A 27,047-nucleotide genomic window follows, 5' to 3' on the forward strand; every position below is an offset into this window, starting at 1 on the left:
CATTGTCCTCATGCATCCAGCCCCTTCCCTGTTCCCATTCCAGCACTATACAGCCCTCATTCCACCATCACGCCCAGACATTTTACTTCTTTCTTTTTCTGCTAACCCCTCTCCCCCACCTCTCCCCGGCCCAGCATCTATCCTCCCAACTGCACATAGCTTCCCTACCCTCTCTCCACCTCGTCCCTGTGCACTCCCCGGCAGCACTTCACTGTCCCCCATCCCCAATCCCAGCATACTATCCCTTCCCCTCCCTGCCCAGTCTCCTTACCCCCACCCAGTTGCTACTATCATCATGCACTGGTGTCACTGTTCGCGGTTTGGCTTCAGTTGCCAGAGACTGCAGTCTCGTGCGTGCGTGTGTGTGTGTGTGTGTGTGTGTGTGTGTGTGTGTGTGTGTGTGTGTGTGTGTGTGTCATCTATTTTTGATGAAGGCGATACTGGTCGACAGCTTTATTTGTGACAGTCTTTTTGTTGTGCCTATCTGCAACTCAGCTTCTCCGCTATGTGGTCGGTAGCAACTTTCCTTTTCTTTATATTGTTACAGTCCATCCCGGATTTTCCATTGTAACACGATGTTGGAATGTAGAAAAAGCTTATGGTATTGCTGTTTCCAACATAACCAAATTTTCAAGTGTGAATCATCTGTGGAGTGTTGGTGATGTAGAAGCTATGCTCCCATGGTCTAACGTATTTGCACGACTAGCAGACATTAACATTGCGGGAGTAAATGCAAACAAGTACTGCTGACAACTTGGCCACAGTAGGAGCAAAGGCTGATATCATTAAAACAGGATATAAATGATCCTTCTTTTCCGAGCTTCAAAAGATAAGAGGCGACAAGTGACCTTCAGTCCCTGGATTTTGTATTTCTTAATTAGGTTAGCACACTTCAGACATCAGGAACTGCGATCATTTCTGCAACTGACACCGAGATGTGGCAGTGCACATGGTGAGTTTTTGTGAGGCAGGTGACAATAGTGTCCACTAACTGGCTTGGATGTACACCGGGGAGATATGCACAAAGTGTTGGCATTTAAGGCACCAAACTGGAGGTGAGAAATGTGGCTTCACAGCAGTAAACTATGATTTTTACATTATCAGAAAGCAAATCCAGCTCAAAAATGAGGATGAATGCCCAAATGTCAACTTTGTTGTGTGACATACATTGATGTGCACAACATACAAAACGGATCGCATCCTTCTCCAAGTGTGTGCATAGTTCTTCACCTGTCTGATGCATGAAGTATTGAACTATACTGAGATTGCCACCTTGTTTGGTGGCCGTTACCAGAGTCCCAATGTCTCAAACTGTCACGCATTTACTCTTTGGCATGTATGGGAAGGTCAGAGTCTGGCATCAATGATGCATTGCCTGTGTGGCCAGGAAGCTATCACTGTACAGGTATCCAACTGGCTACCATGTTGAGCTCTGGGTCATATCCTGCATAGCCAGCCCTTCTGTAAAAAGTTTTGAAAGGGTGGAGGCCAAAACCAGATGAACGGATTGAACAACAGTTAACTTAAATTGGTGGTGGAAAATATTGAAACGAAGTGGGAAAAGCCATTATTGACATCCTACAAGCAAGCTACGTTGTCAGAGGGAATCTATGCTAGAGACAAGGTCTGAGAAAAGAGGCAGGCAGAGAGTACGATTGTAGCACAAGAAAGGAAGAAGTACTGCAATGGCTTGGGGCTCCTTGTTTGCTATACATGTACAATTAAACACAATTCTTGGACAATATTTTCTGTCTCAAATTAAGTTTTAATGCTTACCTCAAACACTTGTACATTTCCAAGTACACAGAGATTAGTTCAAGTGGCCATGTAATATGCCACTTGGTACTGAGTATTGTGACAAATTTCAAAAGGAGGTCAATCACATCAGAAGACCCACATGACTCCACAAGATTTTTGACATCATTTTCTTCTTGATCCGTACCAAAATATCCTTCCTCCTCCACTATCTTTAATAATCCTTCTCTTCCCTTTGAGTAAAATTTTCCCTGTAAATATAACTATCTTTAATTTGTAATAATCTCTAAAATTTCTGAATGAAATAGTTTTATTGCAAATTACACACACCTGTGAATTGTTTCTGTCATCACAGGAGCCTTCAACACTTTCCCTACGTTCAAACAACTTGTACAGATCCATTGTATCCATTGAGTCGTCATTTAATAGAAGATTATCCACATTCTTTTGGTTGCCTTCCTTCATGTTGTTTGGTCTGAAAACAAATACACAACTGTAAAATAAACATTACACCACTGTCAATCTTAATGTTGAACAGTGTTTAAGTTTATTCAAAAGCTAAATAATATCAAGTCCTTCCCACTAAATGGCAGTAGGCTACAGCTAATCAGCACAATAACACAAATGGAAGGAGGATTTTTGGGAGATGGACGTAAAGAAAATCAGAGGGAAATTCTCATATGATAAGCCTACTACCACTTGTAGCATTTGGGGATCACAAAAGAAGAAAAGAGACAGCATGCCTGGATAATTATTATACATCAGCACAGAAGTGAGAAACATGTAATACTGTGGCAGAGGAAAATCCATCTCAAATAACAAGTTAACAGTTTTACATTTTTCTCCTCTTCATCTATATCCATAGTCTGCAAACAGCAGTGAACTGTTTGGCAAAGGGTACGTCTTACGGTACTACTTATTAGGGCATCTTACCCATTCCATTCACGTGCGAGAAGAATGACGGCTTAAATGCCGCCTCTGTTTGTGCTGTAATTAGTCTAATATTGTCTTTATGATCTCTATAGGAGCGATGTAAAGAGGTTTGTAATACAGTCTTAGAGTCATCCCTTAAAGTCAGTTTTAGGGACTTTCTAAGTAGGTTTTCATGGATTAGTTTGCATCTATCTTCAAGTTTATGTCATATCAGTTCTTTCAGCACCTTTGTTTCACTCTCCCACAGATTGAACAAAACTGTGACCATCCATGTTGCCCTCCTTGGTACCTTTTCAATGTCCTCTGTTAGTCCCACACTCTTGTGCAATCTTCTAGGATGGGTTGCACATTGTGTTTTGTAGACTGACTGCCTGTCCCTAGTATTCTACTAATAAACTGAAGTCTGCTACCTGCTTTACCCGTGACTGAGTCTATGTGATCATTTCATTTGATATCGCTACTAAGTGTTACACCCAGACATTTGTACGAGTTTATGAATCTCAACTGTGAATGATTGATATATGTCTGAGGTGTCAAAAGTCTTAGGATAGTGATATGCACATATACTGATGGCAGAAATATCACCTACACTAGACATAAAAAGGCAGTGCATTGGTGGGACTGTCATTTGTATGAAGGTAATTCACTTGAAAATGTTTCCGACTATATTATGGCTGTATGATGGGAATTAACAACTCTGAATGCAGAATGGTAGGTGGAGCTAGACACATAGGACTTCCATTTCAGAAATTGTTAAGGCATCCAGTATTTCAAGAACCACAGTTTTCAGAGTGTACCATGAACACCAAATTGCAGGCATTATCTCTCCCCATGGACAATGCACAGGCTGATGGCCTTCACTTAACAACCGGGAGCAGTGGCGTATGCAGTCCTAACAGACAAGCAACACCGCATGTAATAGCAGCAGACATCATGTGGGATGAACGTATCTGTTAGGAGAGTGCAGAAAAATTTGGCATTAATGGGCTAGGGCAGCAGATGACCAATGCGGGTGCCTTTGCTAACAGCACAACATTGCACCCACCTGGACTCATGACCATATCAGTTAGACCCAAGACAACTGGAAAACAGTGGTCTGGTCAGACAAGTCCTGATTTCAGTTCATAAGAGCAGCTGGTAGGGTTCAAGAGTGGTGTAGACCCTACGGAGCCATGGAACCAAGGTGTCAACAAGGTACAGAGCAAGCTGATGGTGGCTCCGTAAATGGTGTGGGCTATGTTTACATGAAACGGACTGGGTCCTGGTGTCCAACTGAACTGATCATTGAGCAGAAATGGTTATGTTCGGCTAGTTGGAGACCATTTGCAGCCATTCATGTTCCCAAACAATGATGGAATTTTTACGTATGACAATGCGCCATGTCATCAGGCCACACCTGTTCATGATTGGTTTGAAGAACAGGATTCAGCCATCCAGATTTCCCAACATGAATCCAATCGAACATTTATGGGACATAATCAAAAGCTCAGTTTGTGCACAAAGTCCTGTACCTGCAACACTTTTGTAATTGCTGATAGCTATAGAGGCAGCATGGCTTAGTATTTCTGCAGGAGACTTCCAACGACTTGTTGAAACCATGCCACATCGAGCTGCTGCGCTATGTCGAGAAAAGGAGGTATCCCATGACCTTTCAGCTCAGTATGTTTTTTCGTTTAGTGAAATGCACAATTTTACATTTAGCATTTAAAAATTTGGCAATCCTTGCAACACTTTGAAATCTTATCTAATTCCAACTGAAAATTTGTGCGGCTTCTTTCAAACATTACTTAGTTACAGATAACTGTATTATCTGAAAAGGTCTGAGGTTACCACTGATATTGCCCACATGGTCCTTATTATACAAAATGAACAGGAAGGGTCCCTACACACTTCCCTGGGGCACACTTGAAGTTAGTGCTACATCTCTCGATGATTCTCCATCCAAGATAAATTGCTGCATCCTCCCTACCAAAAACCCATCCACCCAGTTACTAATTTCACTAATACCCAATACAATCGTACTTTTAGTAATAAGGAAGGTAGAAGACAAGGTACTGGCCGAAGTAAAGCTGTGAGGACGGGGCGTGAGTCGTGCTTGGGTAGCTCAGTGGTAGAGCACTTGCCCGCGAAAGGCAAAGGTCCCCGAGTTCAAGTCTCGGTCCGGCACACAGGTTTAATCTGCCAGGAAGTTTCAAGGATAGGTTTGGTACCTAGTCAAACGCCTTTCAGAAATCAAGCATACTGCATATATCTAACTGCTGCGTGTGAGAAAAGGGCAAGTTGGGTTTCACATGACTGATGTCTTCAGAATCCATGCTGTTTGGCTTCCAAGTACATCATTACGATTGAGCTCATAATACATTCTAAGATTTTAAAACAAATGGATATCAAAGGTATTAGATCATTTCGGCTACACTTCTTGTAGATGGATCTGACCTGTACTTTCTTCCAACTACTGGGCATGGTTTTTTGTTCAAGGGGTCTACAGTAGATTATAGTTACAAGAGGGGCTAACGCTCATGGAAATATGGCCCAGAATCTGATAGGGATTCTGCAGTTCTGGGAGCTTTGTTCAATTTTAGCAATTTCATCTGTTGCTAGGACATTTTTCTCACTCTTCTTTTCAGTGGTATGAGAATTAAATTTAGGCAGTGCTCCTGGGTTTTCCTTTGTAAAGATACATTTGAAAACAGAGTTAAGTATTTCTGCCTTTGCTTTGCTATCCTCAATTTCAGTGTCTCTTTCATTCATGAATGCCTGGAAGCTAACTTTGATGCCACTAACAGCTTTCACATACAACCAGAATTTCTTTGTGTCTTGTAAAAGATCTTTAATCAATATTCTGTTACAGCATTCAATGAAGGCTTCATACACTGACAGTGAAATGCGTTTCATTCAAAATACCTCCCTGTATAGCCCAATGCTTTGTTTTACACCTTACATATGGTAGTTTCTGTTCCTTTAGCAGTCCCTTTACAGTGACTGTGCAACATGAAGGGTCCCTCCTGTCACAAACTGTTCTACTGAATACATATCTACCCAGTGCATTGTCACCTATTCTTTTAAACTTGAGCCATAGCTCCTATACGAGATCATGTCCTAAGCTAAAAGTTTTGGGCTCCTCATGAGACATGGCATTATTGCTTATTTATCTACTTTACTGAACATATAAATCTTTCTACTTGCATTATTTGTCCTTTGTATGCTGAAAGTGAAATGTGTTTCATTCAAAATATCTCCCTTATAGCCCTATGCTTTGTTTTGCGCACGCATGCGCCCCCCCCCCCCCCCCCACACACACACACATGCTTACACAAACAGTGTTAATTTAATAACTGAAAGGCAATTCAATCATCACAAGTCTGCTACGAGCTGTTGCTACAACACTGTTGTGATTGCTGTACACTGAAAGCAGCACATAGAACTTGAAGTATGTATGAAAAGGATTCAGTAAATCTTATATTATGCTGATTTTTGGTGTTGGAATCAATAACAAAGAAGAAGTGTTTACATAATTTTACTTGATATGCTGGTGATAAATATTTGAAAAAATACTGCTTATTCATAATAATAATAATAATAATAATAATAATAATAATAACTATAACAGAACAGGAGATAATATATAAAAGAGGAGAGAAAAGGTGAGGGCAATATTTTATTACAATACTACATAATCTTTGAATTTCTGAGTGTCAATGTGGAAAGACACAGCGTTTTGTCACTATTTGTTTTCTAATTGTGGAAATTAAGAAGTTAAAATTAAGTGATTATTGCTAAAGAGATACACTTTTGAACAAACCAGTTTTCAGCGAAATTATGTTCCGAGACTGTTTTTGTCTACATCTGAGAATGTTACACTTCAGTGATAACTCTGCGAGTACTGGAGGCGACAGTCTATTTAAAATTAGGATGACTGTTGACAAGATTCTTAAGATGTTTCTTAATTCATTTCGTCCACATCATAAGCTTTGTATAGATGAAAGTCTCTTGCTGTTCGGAGGACTATTATCTTTTAAGCAATTTATTCCAACTAAGCAAAGTACATTCGGAATAAAGACATTTGTACTGTGTGACTGTCAGAGTGGGTATATCTTAGATTTTATAGTATATACAGGCGTAACAACAGAAATTGGGTTCCACAATTTAGGGACAAGTGGCAGCATAGTGGCAACTCTTGTGGGGGGTCATATTCTATATGTCGATAATTGGTACTCCAGCTCGGATCTGTTCATCTGGCTTCACAACTATGGAACAGCTGCATGTCACACTGTTTGTAAGAATACGCGCAACATGTCAAAACTGCAGAAGAAATTAAACTGAGGAGAAACTGAGTTTAAGTCCACTGACAAGATCCTTGCTACATCTACATCTACATTTATACTCCATAAGACACCCAACGGTGTGTGGCGGAGTGCACTTTACGTCTCTCTTATCACACCAAGTCGTGTGATAAGAGAGAGGTGTGCATGTTTACAACATGTCACACAAATGAAATGGTTGAAACAGAGAAGACCGACAGAAACACTGTCAAAAAAATAAAGAAACCGCAATGTACTGTAGATTACAATTCGAGTATGTTTGCAGTTGACCGTTGTGACATGTGACTGAGCTCAGTGGAATCAGAACTGTGAAATGATACAAGAAATATTTTTTTCACATTCTGGATTTGTGCATTCTAAATGTTCATACCCTCAAATAGTTTGTAACAGGGTGAAAAAATGGCACTAACAGAGTTTTACATTTCTCTCATAAGGGAGATTAAAGAAAAATATGCTGTAGAACAATAAAAAAGGCTGGTAGAGGAAGGCACTACAATGACGATTATCTTCTCTGACTCACAGGGAGACATTTCCCAGCTGTTATCATGAGTGAACATTCACAGATGTGTCCTTTGCACAAAAGAGAAAGTGCGCCAGGAAACTAGATACCAATGCAAAACTGGCAACGTTCCATTATGCTTTGAGACTTATCATTCAAAGAAGCATTACTAATCATTGAGAACTAAATTTGAAAAAATGTATTGACATTTCTGAAAAAAAGGCAAAAAATGTAAAAAAATATATATAAATCTATTTTTAACTTCGCCAGAGCCAGTCCAAAGCCCGAACCGAAGAGAAGGATGGGAAATAGATGCAACAGGTGTGAAATTGTTCAAACAATGCCTGACTTATCGTATGCAGAAGTTTACTGGCAAATGAACGGACTTGATGATCGAGATGGCGCAATATCTGTCCTGAGGCAAATGTGATTACACCGAGTACATTGCGCCAATATAACAAAACCCATATATTAATCTACGTACTATACATTTAAATAATTAACATGTAACATAGACAGTTATATTCTTTTATCCTTAGTAGTAACAATACAGATCACATTCAGTCTACTTGCACAAAACCTGTTTTCCGTAACTGATTTCAAACGCCTTTGATCAATGAGAAACAACTTGCCAAAGTTAAAACTCTGTTCTCAGTGCGATTTTTCTTGCTACTTTGCTTCCCTTGTTAGTCAATATTGGAAATTAAACTCACTGTTCTGGGGAGGGTGCAGGGCTTAAAATTGGTTGTTTGAATGAGACTGGCTTTGAAGCATTAATAGAAAACAATATCTGTAAATGAAGTATCGAACGTACCCCGCTTTCATTTTTTCATAAAAATCAACATCTTTCTGACTAATTTGTACAATATTGGAAAATAGTAGGGGAATAAAAATTTTTATTCCATATTGTGCTATCAATCTACTGCACTCTAAATTTCATTTTCATCATGTGTTCACTCTACTAGATATGCAAATCTGAAGTTTACATTGTTTTCGGCATGATTTTCATGCCCAACTTTTGTTCCAATTATACAGCTTGGAATGTTTTATAAAGCATAGTTTTTAAGCAAAATCAGAATGAAAATACGTCAATTTTTACGTTTTTACAAAATCTTCAATTTTGCACTTAATTCATTCAGTACTGGAAATTGCTATGGAAATGAAATTTTATATTTAAAAGAATTGTGTTGTTAGGTTACTACATGCCAAGTTTCCCATTCATCATGGCATTAATGCAGGAGATGCAAGAAGCCAAACTTTGAAATGTTCTTGGGTGCTTATTTTTTTGGCCGATTTTACCTACAGTTTTATGGCTCAATATAGCTTGTAAAATTCTTTTCATTACTATTCTTAAGAGAATGCATAAAGTTGTGGAAAATAGCCACATTTGATTTCTTTACAAAAAATATTGCCCTTGATATTACAGATCAAAGTCGCCAAAAATTCACTCTGGCTCTGCACAAGTCATAATCAGTCTAGAAGTATTCATCACAGGGCGGGTTGGGCAGCACGGGCCACTCCAGTCCCGGCGGTGGCTCCAAGGGATAGGCCTGCAGCACAGGTAGCCACATCATGCCACAGGCCACGGCGCCTCAGCACGCCAAGCAGATGGTGTCCCTCCAGCAGTCAAAGGGTTAAGCATATAATTCATTGAAATCATGGTTAATATGATTTTTTCAAATTAAATTTTGAATTTATACTGATCCTAGTTTTATGCCTGGCAGGAAATTAATACCAAAATAGAAAACTTACTTGAATCCTAGACAAGTCGCCAAGCTATACATGAAAATTATTTTTTGCATCTTTAATTGTGGTTGTGTAAATCATACTAAAGCTGATTTTATTATTAGCAACAAATACCACTAAGGAGTAAATATCTTGAGAAGTGAGCATAATTTGCCCAATATTTTTGAAGGGAGTTTAGCATGACACACTTTATATAGTATCTTCACTACTCAAATTTGCTGAATCAAAAATTTCCGGCTTCAGGTGCGTTGCTCTAGCAGATATTTTTCATACTTTCAATGCCTTTTGTCTTGTAAAATTAAGATAAAACTCTAGTCCCCACATCAATACAAAGAGCTTTTACAGTGCATAACCTGCCAAACTGAGCCCTTCGATTATTTTAGCTACGGGTGGATTCCTTCCCCCAATTTCCTAGAGCCACGACTTCCTGATTGCCTTGTTTTCTCCTCCCACAAGGTAGTTTCCTCATACCCTTAGTTTGAAGTGAACTCTTATCTTATTGCAAAAACCTCAACTCTTTCCCCTTGATGTCCTGGAGAAAGAATCTGTGGTTCCAATATCTATGAGTAATGTGTTTGTATCAGTTATAAATAGAGTTGGTGCATAAAGAAGGCAAATCTGAACAATCTATCTGTCTCCTTATGTATTTAATACATTTCCAATATTTTTCTTTTTATTGTATAATTACCAGCATCACGTGAATCATTACAATTAAGACAAAGCACCAAAACATTTTTACACAAAGGGGTGGGCATTCAGAAGCAGAATGTAAGCAAATTTCAGTTACTTACAGCAATGAAGGAGGTACAAGCCTGCGCAAGGCTTCCTCAAAGTTCCCATCTTCTCTCTCAGCTTCCTTTTTTATTGTGGAACGAACTCTAGCAGATCGACGTTTCCCTCCCCACATCCACTGTTCCATGAATGCCATCTGACTTCGACGACGTTTACGATTTTTTGGATCTTCTCCTTCACTCTGTGAACCTATATTTAAAATTGTATATTAATCATGGTGGTATATAGTTCACACACTCATTTGAAAATCATCAAAACTGTCAAAATGTGTGGGAGAACAAACCAAAGTGTGTACAGAACTACAAAATGTCTACCCACTGACTAAATTTCAAATTTATACAATATGTATACACAAATGTAAACTCAGATCAGTAATGCAAAAATACTACTTCCAGCTGATGAAAGAAAGTACAGAAATTAGTTGCATCTTGTAAACACTTCTAGATTTTGGTAACTGAGTGATCATCTTCAATACAGCAGACAAAGTTAATACTTCCCAGCCGCGGTTCCTCTTGACATGTTTAGTCCAAGACAGTCTATGCCAAATAATGGCTGAAATGTGTTAACTTTATCTGCTGCATTGAAGATGGTCACTCAGTTACCAAAATCTAGATGTGCCACAATAAACACAAGTTGCGACTGATTGCTGTACCTTCGTTCAGCAACTGAAATAACTGTGGCCGCTGAGAACTTCCAGGTTCCAGATGGAGTCCAATTTAAAAAATACTACTTCCTCAAATACTACTTGAATTACTTCATACCTTTTTTTCCCTTTATTCCTGTGCTCTACTAATTTCTATCTCCTCTATTATTCTCTCTTATTTCACATGTTTGCTTTCCTCTACTCCAACACAATTAAGCTGCTCATCATACACAGTTCCATCTGTCCCTCCTCCTTAAGAAAAAACACTGTTTCTTCCCCTCCAGTTGTAACTGACGTTCACTTTCAAGGTTAAGTGCTCTTAACTAATGCATCATTTTATCTTTTACTGGAAAATCTTGGGTGGAAAATAAACTTTGGAACACGTAAAGATAATCACTCAATATGTAGGAAAGACTGAATGATACATAGGTACACAAACATGAACTGGAATAGTAGCTCATCTTACAAAATGGTTTTTCTCAGAACACACAGATACTACACCGAGAATTTGTCAGTTTCTGAAAAAAGTCGGCCCACGGAGTGGACTTACCCAACACACTTACTGTTATGGGACAGCAGTGGTGAGGGAAGGAACAAGCTGCTCCTTCCTCACATAATGGTGACACTACATGTATGTTTGCACCAAGTGATACACATATATAGCAAATTTCTGGAGGAATCATGAAAAGAGAACTCTAAAGTAGCACTTGGATCAGGACTGAATTCATCAGTTATTATATAAGAAATTTACAGCTAAGTAGTACAGCATGACATTTAGATATGTAATGACTATAACAGTGCCACAGACGGTACTGTTAAGTGCCACATGCTAGTGGTTTACAGTCTTCCATTTTCTGCCACAGCAGAACTAGGCAGTCTTACAGGAGGGGGAGGGGAGGGAGGTGATGTAAAAGTCCATATCAGGTGAAGCAGCTGATATGAACAAAAGGGGAGGGGTAGAAAGAAGAAAAAAGAAAAGGGAGTGGCAAGGGCTTTGAGAGGAGGGAAAGCAAAGAAATGGGAAAGTAATATGGCACTAGTGATAGCTCACACTTCTGCAGGCAGGAATGGTAGAAATTTCATACTATGAAATGGGTTAAGAAGACAGGAGTCAATGCCAGGATAGTGGTCTCCCTTCCCTTCATTCTATCCTTTGCCCTCATAGCCACATTCTATTTCTCTGCATACAACACATTACAACCCCCACATTCACAAAGGCACACTCTTTCTAGTGCTGTATTCCTCTCATGGTTCTTGCCCCCCCTTTCCTTTCCCACTCCCTTCCCACTGATACTCTCGTCCCCTTCCTTATTTCTTCAGCTATGTGTATGCATCTGTGTATGAACCACCTGAAAAAGAGCTTAAGTCTGTAATACGTGCTACTGTGATCCAGTTCTCATTTATGTGACTATTTATGGTTCCATACCTACACTTAACAGTGAGTGTTTACTGTAACTAATTCCAGAATTTAATGAAATTTAAAAATTCGAGTAACGGCTCCACACTTGAGCCTCCACCCAGTGAAAAGTAAGGAATTTTAGTTTGTGTATTATAGTTCACAGCATCCATTTTTCCCCTAGAAATACTCTGCAGCCAACAGTTTTTGTTGTTAACTGCAAAGTCAGTAAATAATGCAATATGCCTTACATCCCAAAGTGACTCCTCCTGCCAACAGAATAGTGAAGGAATATTTCACATGGTCAATGCTAGTATGCCTATTTCACAAGATGTTCAGGATTCCTGCATACAAGACACTTTTTTCATTGGACTATCCATCTACTTATAACCGCCCCCCCCCCCCCCCCCCCCCCCTCAGTCCAATAAATATCACGTGACCAACTCGTTGCACTAGCGCTGACTTCTCGTGGTGATTCCGAGAACTTTTCAAACCACCCTCATATTACCTCCTGTGGTATCACATTTGGGGGAAACTTTGTACACTCACAAAGAACACATTTAGGCCAGTGAAGGGTATTCTGTACAGTGTGTGAATCAAAACTCAGAGCTGTTTTAATAGCAGCCTGTACAAATGTTGTGAACTAACTCTGCCATCCCTATACACTTACTACCAAATTGGACCTGTGAATAATAATGGAAACTGATGCATTCACTCAGTGCACACTGCATAGTATAGAGTAACCTACTGCTTTGGTGAATTAATGTAGTGCAAAGCACCTACTGAGCCGATGAATGATTACTGCCACTGTGGAAGTCTTATTTTAGTAAGGAATTTAAGATAACATACTATGTTCAAACTTGTTTGCTTGTCTGTCCATGTAAACCAGGGGAATTGATGCAGCAGATCTACAAGGAGGGATGATAATAGCAGCCTTACTACACTTTAACACACAGTTGAGCTGTCAATTCATCTTTTGACAGGAACTGTTAAGCATGTTGTACGGAGCAAATATAATGTCACAGTGCACATGTGTGTAAAGTTTTAGAGCACTGTAAAAGAGAAGATAAATATAATCTGATTTTTGAAGACGTACCCTGCATCACTAAAGTGGACATGACCTTCAGCTTCCAGCACAGAAGAAGCTGCAGAGGTGAAGAAGTCCACATTACATGGCAAACTACATGGTTATTCTGACATTTCATTTAAAATATAAAGTGTCAGAATTGCTGACTAACGGTACACAGAAAAAACTATTCCTAAACCAACTCACACCAGAAACAAGAACATTTCATGTTGGCTCAGTTCCAAGGCGGGATTGAGTAAACATTTCAAGTTATATCTTTACAGATGGATAACACTTAAAATAGTACCAAAAGATGTGTGCTATGCTGCATTTCCCAATTTCATTAGCCTTCCAGCTGAGCTGAAATACTCCAAGATGAAATACTTTCCCAGGTAAACTACATTTATTCTGTAGGGGATCTTTCCAGCATTCCAGATCCTTTTACTGTAATATGATATACGAGGGCTATCCACAAAGTACATTACGTTTTCGTTTGTGTCCGTTAGGGGCAGGGCTAGCGCGGCCATCTTGGTGTCATGGCATTCCGCCGCTCAGTCGGCATCCTGCCATGCTAGTGAGAGGTTCGTGCTGTACTCCATTGAGTTACTGTGACAGTTTGGAATGTCAGCGTAAATTGAAAATGCCGCGAAGTGTGAAGTGCGTGCTGTAATAAGGTTTCTGACTGCAAAAAACTGTACACCGATAGACATCTATCGGCAGCTTTGTGAAGTGTATGGGGACAACATAATCACTGAAGATGGAGTGCGTCAATGGGTCACAAAATTTTAAAATGGCCGAACTAACGTTCACGACGAAGAGCGAAGTGGAAGACCCAGCATAGTGACTGCCGAACTTGTCGAAAAAGTCGATGCCGCGGTCCGTGAAAACCGTAATTTCACAATAATGAAACTCTCTATGAGTTTTCCACAAATTTCACGAAGTTTGATACACGAAATCATTACCGAAAAGCTTGGTCACCACAAGTTTTGTGCAAGATGGATACCAAAAATCTTGACAGAGATTCACAAAAAAATCAGCGAATGGCTGCAGCGTTAACGTTTTTGGACACTTACGAGAAAGATGGTGACTCATTACTCGATCGCATCGTTACTGGTGACGAAACATGGGTTAAGCATGTGAACTGCGAGACAAAATTGCAGTCAGTGCAGTGGGGGCGCACAAATTCCCCCCAAAAACCCAAGAAATGCATGCAGAAAATGTCGGCAAGGAAGGTGATGGAGACTGTCTTTCAGGACAGAAAAGGTGTGTTTTTTGTGGATTTCCTGGAAAGAGGCACTACAATAAACTCTCAAAGGTATTGCCAAACTCTGCACAACCTCAGAATAGCAATACAAAACAAGCACAGGGGAAAGTTGGGCTCAAAGATATTGCTGATTCACGACAACGCCCGGGCCCACATGGCAAATGCCACTCGTGAAGTTCTCGAATCTTTTAAGTGGGAGTTGTTCCCTCATCCAACGTACAGTCCCGACCTGGCACCGAGCGACTTCCACTTATTCCCAGCAATGAAGAAGTGGTTGGCTATGCAGTGTTTTGATGACGATGCACAGCTTCAAGAAGAGATAACCACGTGGTTGAAGGTGCAGGCGGCCGAATTTTACGACGAAGGAATTTCCAAGCTCGTCCATCGCTACGATAAGTGCCTTAATTTAAATGGCAACTGTGTAGAAAAGTAGTATTTAAGTGTGGCTTTCATCTGTATATAATAAAAAATTTCCAGTACTTTATTTATTTTTAATTCCAAAACGTAATGTACTTTGTGGATAGCCCTCGTATTTCTGTACATACTATCTCAAAAATTTTGTTTCTGTGTCATTCTTCCCTTCCTTTTTTTTTTCTTTTTAATTTAATTGCTAGAATTTAGTAGCATTTTATGAATTGTGAAGTAATTATTTAGACAAGTGTATGGCTTTCACTCACATTGTATGTTCAAACCTGAGAAAATAAGAACATAAATAAAACAGTTTAGCTTTGAACTGTGATAAAGTTATCTAAAGAGCCATTCAAAACTTCTTCAGTTTTTTCACAGTGTACTGAACCAACCATTGAGATGTGTATCGCGTTAATCAAATTTATATATAGAATATGTAATAGGTATTGTTTTGCTGCTGTGGCATTTGAGTTTGGACTTGGTACCTTCACATAAAAATACTACAAAGATGTTGAATTTCAATGTGTGTGTGTGTGTGTGTGTGTGTGTGTGTGAGAGAGAGAGAGAGAGAGAGAGAGAGAGAGAGAGAGAGAGAAAAGAGTGCACACGTGCTTGCACGCAGGGAGTCAAATTATGGCTGCAGAAACACAGCCAAGCAGTCCCTAAAAATGATCACACCATAGTTACTTAATACACAAATTCTTAAAAATGCCTGACATGCCTACTCACTCAGAGCTCATATATAATAGTACAGCACTCAGAATGAACATTTATTTGGATCAATTCGCATATGACCATAAATATAAGTCAGTTCAGAGAATGTTAAATATTACACTTTCCTGAATTTAGTAAATTTATGATTTGTAACTATAACATTACAAACTGATAACTATCATTGGTTCTTCTTCCCATTCAACATTATGACCATGACAATAACAGATGTACAGGGTGAGCACAAAGTCTTGTCCTGATTATAAAAATTTATAACAGAATAACCGTTTGACATAATACATTACATTTGATGCCGTTACAGAGGTTAGTGTTACTAGTATTTTTAAGACCACTTACATTAATAAACCTCAATGTGTGCTCCCTTGGTAGCTTGGAGAATGTCGAGGCGGTGTTCCAGTTCCCGCTATGTGTTTCTTAACATGTGTTCTGTCACGGTACCCACAGCAGCTTGTATCCTAACCTTCAGTTTGTCAATGTCAGCAACTGGTGTGATGAAGACTCTGTCCTTGATATAGCCCTAGAAAAAAAAGTCAAGGTGCATAATGTCTGGAGAGTGGGGTGGCCAGGGTGTTGGACCATTCCTTCCAATCCACCTATCCGGACATTACTGCCCTCTCCAGACATTTTGCTCCTTGACTTTTTTTTCTGGGGCTATGTCATAGTCTTCATCACACCAGTTGCTGAAGACGATGAACCGAGGCTAGGATACAAGCTGCTGTGGGGACTGTGACAGAACACGTTACGAAACACCTAGCGGGAACTGGAATACCACCTTGGCATTTTTCGAGCTACCAAGGTAGCACATGTTGAGGTTTACTAACATAAATAGTCTTAAAAAAAAACTAGTGACACTAACCTATGTAACGACATCAAATGTAAATTATTATGTCAAACAGTTATTCTGTAATAAATTGTTAGAATCTGAGCAAGACTTTGTGCTCACCCTGTATATTTGTAATGCTACATCACTCACATTTCAAAATTTCACAAAAAAAGGAAAAAAAGGAGCACACACACATAAGAATGCATGTATCCTTAAGATGATGTATCATTTTGTATGTAACCAGCAAACTGGTACTAATTTCATAGCTTCAGATTTATCCTGCTGTATTAAGCCTAACAAAAGAATATTAGGTATGACAAAAAGACCTTGTTGCTGCTGCTGCTGTTCACTTCCACCATCATCATCTTCACCACAATCATTATCTCCATTATCTTCATCCACCACTCCTCGCTGGTCGGTATCAAAAGTTACTGTTTCATTTTTCTCTTTCAGTTCAACATTATTAGGATCACCTAATACCAGACGAATTGGAGCACAAAGACGCTGAAATGAGACATACATTGTTTACTAAAAGAAACATGGACACTGTAAGATATTATTTACACTATATGGCTAAGTTCTCCACACACTCATTTGAAGCTATTTATTCCAAAGTAACAGCTTCGTTAGACCTCCTTTAGCTATTACTACAGTGTTTACTCTATGGAGATGGCTTTCCATCCATTTCCAATACACTAAAGTGGGAATTTATGTTAAGTCTTACTGAACTGCAGAGTTACCAAGTATTTGGGTGAATTGAGATTATACACAACCAGCATTCTAGTTTATTCCAAGTATTTTTATGGGATTCAGTCTTAACTCTGAGCTGGACAGTCCAACAAATTCAGGTCTATCTGCTTATTTTTTTTCCCCCGTTTTTTCCATGTCAATACTTTGATATCAGTTGTACATATGTTACATCCACAACCATGGAATGACCCAGCTGCAAAAATAACATACTGATTATATGTAAGTAGATTGTTCAGCCACTGACAGATTGGCCTAAAGCACAATGCAAACCCCTTGTTGTATTAGACAAGCACGTAACAGATATTTTACGGAAGTGTTCACAGACCTTTGGCTAGGATACATTTCTTAGGTTCACAGGGAGCTAGTGTGTTATCACAACTGGCACCAAGAACAAATCATATTATAGACCCATTAGATTCAAAATTAGATATAAAATCAATGCATTACTATCCAATTTGGTAACTTGTCACACAGGAAATTTCCTGACTGGTGTCACCCGATAAACAAAGTATTTCCTAATAAGGAGGGTACAAGGAAACTGTGTTCAGTGCCAATGATGAAGAAGAGATGATTCACCGATGACAATTAAGGAAGTTACATAAGCTTCAGTGGCCAGTACTGTTGGTACCTCCACAGCAATTAAAAAAATAACACCACCTGTTAAGCAAATCTCAATAAGAGGAGAAGCAGTTTATAGCTGGAAATCATCAAGGATCACCACTCATGTCTAATATTACAATCTGACATTGTTCTTTCTATTATCCCCCCATCCCCCCCCCTTCCACCCCCCACCCCCCCTCCCCCAAACTATAAGATCTCATGAAAATATTCTGAGGTGACAATGAGTCTGATGAATATAGTGTTTTATTAACATCCATTCATATCAAGCCTCAAAGATTTTTGACAAAGACAAACTGTTAGTGACCACTTTGTCAGTACACAATACGTGAAAACATTCACAGATGCAATATGGATTGCTAAAGCTGGTGCTTCTGATATTAACAATGTAGGAAAAAATAGATTGATACTTACAGCAAAGAAGAAATGTTAAGTTGCAAACAGGCACAATTAAAAGATCACCAACATCAGCAGCTCGGTGCGTGTATGAGGTGTGCTTGCTTGTGCATATGAATGGTGTGTGTTCCTCTTTTGTTGATGAAGGCTATAGCTGAAAGTTTTACGTAAGTGTGTTTTGATTGTGCCTGTCTGCAACTTAACATGTCTTCTTTATGGTAAGCAGCAATCTATTTTTTCCTACATTGCTGATATTTCTACCTGGAGTTTCCATTGTTTGTTTCTAATGTTATGAGCAGATGAAGAACTTATGGCAAATCTCTGTCTGTCAAACCCAGTTGAGAAAAAGAAAACCATATCTAAGAGAGACTGTGTTAAAAGAGGATTCTAACCTATAATAAAAAGACCACAGTCAACAGTGATTCTTGAGCTCTTCCTACTTGTAGACAATATAGCATTTACTAGAATAATGCAATGAGGACTGCAGAAACAAAACAATCATGGTACAGTTAATACAGGGTGTATACGTGGACAAGGAAAAAAATTCCCAGATTTCTCCCGGATCTCCCGGTTAAAAATACACTTTCTTCCGGATGAAAAAAACTTTCTCCTGGGTGAAAATACACTTTTTCCATGTAAAGTGACAGTATACTTTCCCTCGGAACTGTAAAATTTATCAATCATTTGAATGGTTATGGTTTTATACAGTGGCTTAGAATTTCCCAGCACTTTAGAAAACGAAATTCGGGAGGGGGAGGGGGGGGGGGGGGAGGGAGGGACAACCCACACGTTTTGGAAAGTTCTTTGATTTGCAGCAACATATAAGCTGCACATTTTCGTATTACAAAAGTACAAATTCGAATTTCACCAAACACCACATGTTACTTTCCGAAGCATTGAAATTGACATTGTGATGCGCTTTTGTAAGTCATAGCTCATGTCACATGATCTCGCAAGCCGATGACAGCGGATATTCAGAACATAGGACACGTGATGTAGTCAGCCAATAACAACATCACTGTTAATTAGGGCAAAAAACACAAACAGGAAAAGTTAATGGTTTAAATTAATATACATAATGTTGCTACAGGAAAAGCAAAGCTTTCATATACAAAATTTGTCGCACAGATTAATAAGCTACAAGAGAAGCTAAACTTTCACATATAATGTTGATCTTTCTTGCGCATTTGCACTTTAAAACCCATCACACAAATGTGCCAGCAAAATGTTTAACACCAGCATAAATCTCTGATGTCCTGGGCTCGAAATTTTTCTAAATGGCTTGTCATAAAAGAGTTGATTTTTAAATGAGATTCAAACGCTCTGGGATTTAAGAAATTCATTGTAAATTTTTGCACATAGTTTATCTTGCGTAAAAGGAAATTTACTTTGAAAAAAACGCTTTTCAAACCACAATTTGTAATATTTTCCCTCAATCTGTTAGAAATAGATTTGTTCCAGCAGCAGAAGAGAGCACCAGGTAAAAAGTGTCCCCGTGCTTGCACAGCTATGACGACGTAGGAAACCCGTATGTTCTTATGTGTAAAACATTAAAAGATTTTACATTATGTCATAAAAGAAACAAGGGATTAGAGGAAACTCCAACAGAGTTGGAATTTCTCAAACCATACTGAAATGAATAATTCGCATTAAAAGTGCACATGCATATGTCCAGATTGCCAACGAAGTAGGCCTCGATCTGATATTAAGCTTTTCAGTGTAGTTATCGGGATCTAAATTTTCTTGGAGTACCAGCACTTTATTGTCCCATGTTTGGTTCTTTATTATGCCATAATGCCATACGTGCTAAAAGATGAAAACGTGCACTTTAAATTCAGTGAACAATTGAAACTAGCTAATAGTGTGGAATTAAACACTTCATTTCAAACAAACTAGCTGCCTCAGCAGAAAAGATAAATAAAAGCCAAATTTCTTTAGCAAAGTGACAAAAATAACGTCATTGTTCTGCAAGGCGATTAATGCTTGACTGTCAGAAAGGTGGAAATTATATTACAATCTGTAACTAATAACATATTTTAGCCTTCTGTAATTATGTGAATGTATTTAAATTCACTTGACAGCTCCCAGCTACAGAAATCACTTTTTTTCCATTTGATGTGAGAGCAGTAAACGAAGAGGAAACAGCAAAATCACTAAATGTAAACACAGACCACTATAAGTCAACCTGCTCTACGCATCAGCCCCAGATCTATGATATTTCGTACCAAGGCAATACTAGATGGTTAGATGGCGGCCGCGGCACCCCCCCCCCCCCCCTCCCCCTCCCTGGAGTGTTTGGGAAAGGACGTCAAAATTAAAAAGAAATGACTTTACAAAAATATGTTCATTTTGCAGTGTACATCTTTCTGAAGAGTCCGATGCATAAAACATATAACTTCGAGGAAATTTAAGACGCGTTATTTGGTCTTAAGTGTGCCAATGTGCAGTGCCACGCCTCTTCACACAGCATTCTTCTACTACATGTCACTGTGCTTTGCACTGTAAAACTCAAATGTGTATTTTGTAATGGATGCCATCAAACTATATTCAGGACAGCAGAAATTAAAATGTCCTTTGTTTTTTAAACAAAAAAAACCTCACAGTTAATACTGGATGGAATTATTTGTTACCGGAAGAACAAGAACTCTTCGGAAAATTTGGACTCTTTATTGCATAACAGCTAATAACTTGCTGTTCTGTGTGACATAAAATGAAATACAGGATACATAAAACCAGGTAAGACCAGAGACAAGCAAGACAGTACACGTTTCTTCAATCGTTAAGTCCTACCATTTTTTTCTCTCTAATCTTGCTACAGCTTTACATGGCGTGCTTTCCTTTCTGCGAAAGAATCTGTTACCTCATCAAAGTTCGTCAAACATTTTGCTACATGAAAAATCGAAATGTCGTTGTCTAATACTGAAAAATCTGTTAATACAAATAGTACCAAAGACTGGTGTGGTTTCTAGATCTGATTACGTCTATTGTCACTGTCTGCTAGACGAAAGAAAATAGGCCTTTTAATATTGCAGCAATTGTAAGACACACCAAATAAGCGAGACTGTTTTGGTAATAATGGTCATTTTTATAATATGACAGAATATAATTCGCCAAGAACCAATATGAAATGCCTATTTGCCCTACTACAAGCAAAAAGCTTTATGTTAGGAAATAGTTTAACTTTGCATTCACACGCTTTAGTTTCTCAAGCATGAGATCGAAAAGTAGTAGTACAAAATTTTTGTATAAATTTGGAATCATCATATTATTTCATAATTTGTGTGATGTCCCCGTTTCTTCTTCTTCTTCTTCTTCTTCCTCGTTCTAACAAACAATCTTCTCATCACTAATTCTGTAACTATTCCTATCATTGTCAAAGCTCATTCTCCAGTTAACTCTACTAACTCTGTCAGAATCACTGGTTTAGTAATTATCCAGCAATTATTCTCCACTTAGGCATTACTACATGTTCATACAACGCATTTTCCGTGCCACTCCCAGAATAGAACTTAAGCGGCTGCTTGCCGGGAAATGTACAACTTGCCCTTTCTAGTGTAGCGACCTAGCCGAAAATTTTCTGTCAAAATTTCATTTTCTTGGATACACTGAGAAGATAATACGTAATCTTTCTTACCTGTTATTCCTGTTAGTCATTCATTTCCACTCTGGTAGTTTGAATCTATGGACATAGCTAGTAATTATAACAACACTAATCATCTGCATACCCAGTCAGTCACATACACAAACAGCATTCACCCGTTCGGCTTTATTCTGCTCAGCTTGTGTAGCCCCGTCCCCTTCTGTCTGCAGCAAAGTTTATTTCTAGATGCGACAAGGATTCCCCTGGCAGGGACATCACATACACTATGCACGCATTCAAAAATCAACTTATGATTCATTGAGAAGTCAACTTAGAATGTGATCATCAAAAATTCTCAAAAAGCAACAGGGACGAGCTTCAAAATCATTTGAATGACCAATGTGCATTAGATGCTAGGCGCTTTGTGAAAGAAGGTTCTTTTTCCTCAAGAATACGATAGTGTGTCCTCACCGCCGGTCCAGACCACCTCTGGTTACTGCATCTGCAGTGATAAATAGTCCCCCCTCAATGAATGACAAAGGTCTCACTCAGGCTTCAACAGACCCAAATTATCCTCCCAACCTTGTCCAAAAACAGATCTCCTGTGCCTTGTCTCTCCAGCTATTTACCACCTCCCATGTGCCCACACGTTGACCACAAAGGGAAATCTCCTCTGGTGACAGTACAACCCAGGATTAGAACAACTGAATCAAATCTTCTGCCAGGGTCTTGACCACCTCTCATCATGCCTGAAATGAGGAATATCCCCCCTTTCCAACAGTAGCATTCATCCGCCCACCGAACCTACGCAATACCCTTGTCCATCCCTACTACATTCCTTCTCCCAGTCTCTTGCCTAATGACTCATACCTCTGCATGCAAGACTTGTCCCAGACATTCACCAACTACCACCTACTCCAGTCCTGAAACAGGCATCTCATGTCCCATTAAACATGTGACTTACCTTCAAGAGCAACCATGTAATCTACAGACTAAGCTACACCACCATGCTGCTTCCAACGTGAGCATGACAACTAACAAGCTGTCTGTCTGCATGAATTGCCCCTGCCAAACCGTGGCCAAGAGACAGCTGGGCCACTCTGTTGCAGAACATGCTGCCCAACATGACGTGCTTCACTTCAGTGACAGTTTCACTGCCTGTGCCACCACTACCAACACAAGCTTTTCTGAACTGCACACGTGGGATCTCTCCCTACAGCATATCCTTTGACCATGTAACCCCCGTGGCCTCAACCTTCCGTAGTCACTGCCCTCTACCCCTTTCCCTGCTCCCACTCCAGCAATACACACACCTTCTATTCCACCAATGCACCTACTTGTCTTTACCCCTTCTCTACATGTCTCCTTTCCCCTTTCCCCTACCCCTTCCCCATCCTCCAGCACAGCCTCTGACTGACTCTGCACCTAGCAGCACTACGCTGTCCCCACCGCATCCCTACTCACTCCCACAGCAGCACATGATCTTCCCTAACCTGCTATCCTTCCCCCTCCCCCCTCCGTGTGCTCGCGCACACACGGATATGTACAATACAGCAACGTTGTTTTTGATTAAAATTCAATAATTTTGCTACAAACTTTGCTGCTACAAGTTTCATGCACAAAGTATCTGAAAAAATTGCTTGGTATGAGCCAAAGGGTATGCTGTCATCATCATAAACCTCTCTGATGGCGATTTGCCGATTTTCCAGAATCATTTTCTTTACTTATTCTACATTGTCATCAGTAATTGTCATCTTCAGTGTCTTCTCAACCCTCTTTGAAAAGTTTATACCACTCATAAACTCTAGTTTTACTCATAGTAGATTCAACAAATGCCACAGTCAACATTTTGAATGTGGTGCTGCACTTTATTCCATTTTTCAAGCAAAATTTAATGCAGATTCTTTCAGCCATAATTTTCAAAAGTTAAAATTCGCTGAGCACTCAAAAACGTGTGTAACTTTTTCGACTGTGACTGATAAACTAAATACAGGGTTATTACAAATGATTGAAGCGATTTCACAGCTCTACTATAACTTTATTATTTGAGATATTTTCACAATGCTTTGCACACATATACAAAAACTCAAAAAGTTTTTGTAGGCATTCACAAATGTTCGATATGTGCCCCTTTAATGATTCGGCAGACATCAAGCCGATAATCAAGTTCCTCCCACACTCGGCGCAGCATGTCTCCATCAATGAGTTCGAAAGCATCGTTGATGCGAGCTCGCAGTTCTGGCACGTTTCTTGGTAGAGGAGGTTTAAACACTGAATCTTTCACATAACCCCACAGAAAGAAATCGCATGGGGTTAAGTCAGGAGAGCGTGGAGGCCATGACATGAATTGCTGATCATGATCTCCACCACGATCGATTCATCGGTTTTCCAATCTCCTGTTTAAGAAATGCCGAACATCATGATGGAAGTGCGGTGGAGCACCATCCTGTTGAAAGATGAAGTCGGCGCTGTCTGTCTCCAGTTGTGGCATGAGCCAATTTTCCAGCATGTCCAGATATACGTGTCCTGTAACGTTTTTTTCACACAAGAAAAAGGGGCCGTAAACTTTAAACCGTGAGATTGCACAAAACACATTAACTTTTGGTGAATTGCGAATTTGCTGCACGAATGCGTGAGGATTCTCTACTGCCCAGATTTGCACATTGTGTCTGTTCACTTCACCATTAAGAAAAAAAGTTGCTTCATCACTGAAAACAAGTTTCGCACTGAACGCATCCTCTTCCATGAGCTGTTGCAACCGCGCCGAAAATTCAAAGCGTTTCACTTTGTCATCAGGTGTCAGGGCTTGTAGCAATTGTAAACGGTAAGGATTCTGCTTTAGCCTTTTCCGTAAGATTTTCCAAACCGTCAGCTGTGGTACGTTTAGCTCCCCGCTTGCTTTATTCGTCGACCTCCGCGGGCTACGCGTGAAACTTGCCCGCATGCAACCGTTTCTTTGCTCACTGCAGGCTGACCCGTTGATTTCCCCTTACAGAGGCATCCAGAAGCTTTAAACTGTGCATACCATCGCCAAATGGAGTTAGCAGTTGGTGGATCTTTGTTGAACTTCGTCCTGAAGTGTCGTTGCACTGTTATGACTGACTGATGTGAGTGCATTTCAAGCACGACATACGCTTTCTCGGCTCCTGTCGCCATTTTGTCTCACTGCGCTCTCGAGCGCTCTGGCGGCAGAAACCTGAAGTGCGGCTTCAGCCGAACAAAACTTTATGAGTTTTTCTACATATCTGTAGTGTGTCGTGACCATATGTCAATGAATGGAGCTACAGTGAATTTATGAAATCGCTTCAATCATTTGTAATAGCCCTGTATTCAAAACAGCTGAAAATGCAAACATACATCAGCAATATGCGTAGCAACACGATAAGAAAAAAAAAAAAAAAATTGAAAGTCGGATGTATACAGCCGACAAAATTAAAAAATTCCCGTTACTTTCTGATCACATCTCATATGTAAATTTTGTAGTGGAGTCAGTTTACAACAAAGGACGCAAATATGAAAGAATGAATTTTCCTCGAGTTGTCTGTGTACATACATTACATTCTACAATGATTTTGATGGCAGTATTGATGCATTTCTGCATAATGTCATTAAGCAGCTTGTTCTTTCCTTGCCTGTGTGTCATTTATACCTTAGCAACCAGTCAATTCTTCACATGTTGAATTTACTTTATCTTCCTCTTTGGCTTATTAGGGCACCATAACAAGCATAATTATAATCAAAATTGGGACTGTCAGAGTTCTCATATTGTTTTTCAGATCCCACGGCTTAGATGAAACCCACAGCACAACGTAAGTAGCAGTGTCAGGGTACCACTGCCGACCAGTCATACCATACACAGTCAAGTATGGATACAGTGCTCTCCAAACTGAGACAGTGAAAAATAAATTTATCAGTCACAGCTACTTAAAAAAAAAGTCTCCCATTATTCTGGAGTAATTGCTCACAACACATAATCTTTGCCCATCTGTCAGCAGTTTCAGCCAAGAATAAAACCAGATTCTTTTTTCAGTCACTGCTGAAGTAAGTTAAGGATGTATTATGCTTTGTGTACATAGTGTGAAATTTGCATGAGGTCACATGCTATATTACTGTTGAGGCCACAAGTTTTTTACTCTAAACAGCAAAGAATTACAATTACAACTGTAGCTACAATTACATAATGCAGTGAAGCTACAGCCTGAAGTATGATAACCACATCACTATCAATTAATTAATTAATTAATATCAACTTATTATTCTAAATAAAGTGAAGCCACTAGATATGAACATATTTGAAATGAATACAAACTGCAAGAATGGTGGAAGCTGGAGAATACTGCTCTCGTGTCTGCTAACAGATCACATTATATAAATCCCGCAACCAGCACTTGCCAACAGCAACCAGCAACCTCCACTTGGCAATTTTAAGCAGTTGTCTTGAGGAAACATTGCAGGATTTACAAAATGTGATCTGGCAGCAGACTGTGTATTGTATACTGAACATATCTGCCACGAAAATTTTATGATTAACTCTCCCCCCCCTCCCCTTTGCGAAACAAGAATATTTCGACATGAAAACGTCTATTTCCTTGCTTTTTTAGTGTGACAAAATACAGTCCAATTTGAACTGGTAATAATTACGAGAATAACAGTAATTTTGTAAAAAATGGTTAGGCCCACAAAGTATAGATTATGACTGTATTTGTTTTGCCTGTGGTGGCAAAGTACCAATGTTCGCACATATGCATCACTGTTGCAAATTAGCTTTGTGTAAAGTTATAAGGACCTGGAACAGCAGTTGAACGGAATGGACAGTGTGTTGAAAGGAGGCTAAAGATGAACATCAACAAAAGCTAAACAAGGCTACTGGAATGTAGTCTAATTAAATCAGGTGATACTGAGGGAATTAGATTAGGAAATGAGACAGTTAAAGTAGTAGATGAGTTTTGCTCTTTGGCGAGCACAATAACTGATGATGGTCAACGTAGGGAGGATATAAAATGTAACTGGCAATGGCAAGGAAAGCGTTCCTGAAGAAGAGAAATTTGTTAACACTGAGTATAGATTTAAGTGTCAGGAAGTCATTTCTGAAAGTATTTGTATGGAGTGTAGCCATGTATGGAAGTGAAACATGGACAATAAATAGATTAGACAGGAGGAGAATAGAGGCTTTCAAAATGTGGTATGACAGAAGAATGCTGAAGATTAGATGGGTAGATCACATAACCAACAAGGAGGTATTGAATAGAATTGGGGAGAAGAGAAATTGAATAGAATTGGGGAGAAGAGAAATTTGTGGCACAACTTGACTATAAGACGGGATT

The 27,047-nt window shown here is 39.4% G+C and overlaps 1 protein-coding gene across 1 annotated transcript in view; it reads right to left on the minus strand.

The window, feature by feature from the left end:
- LOC124594338 (calcineurin-binding protein cabin-1-like) overlaps nt 1–27,047 on the minus strand; it is a 244,964-nt gene that overhangs the window by 169,754 nt on the left and 48,163 nt on the right. The window contains exons 7-10 of the mRNA XM_047132739.1: nt 16,706–16,883; nt 10,047–10,236; nt 2,086–2,230; nt 1,777–2,006 (exon numbers count right to left, since the gene is read on the minus strand). Of these exons, the coding sequence (XP_046988695.1) occupies nt 1,777–2,006; nt 2,086–2,230; nt 10,047–10,236; nt 16,706–16,883 (743 nt within the window). The remainder of the gene's footprint in view (nt 1–1,776; nt 2,007–2,085; nt 2,231–10,046; nt 10,237–16,705; nt 16,884–27,047) is intronic.

Source organism: Schistocerca americana, chromosome 1 (assembly GCF_021461395.2).
Source record: "Schistocerca americana isolate TAMUIC-IGC-003095 chromosome 1, iqSchAmer2.1, whole genome shotgun sequence".
Lineage (NCBI taxonomy): Eukaryota > Metazoa > Arthropoda > Insecta > Orthoptera > Acrididae > Schistocerca > Schistocerca americana.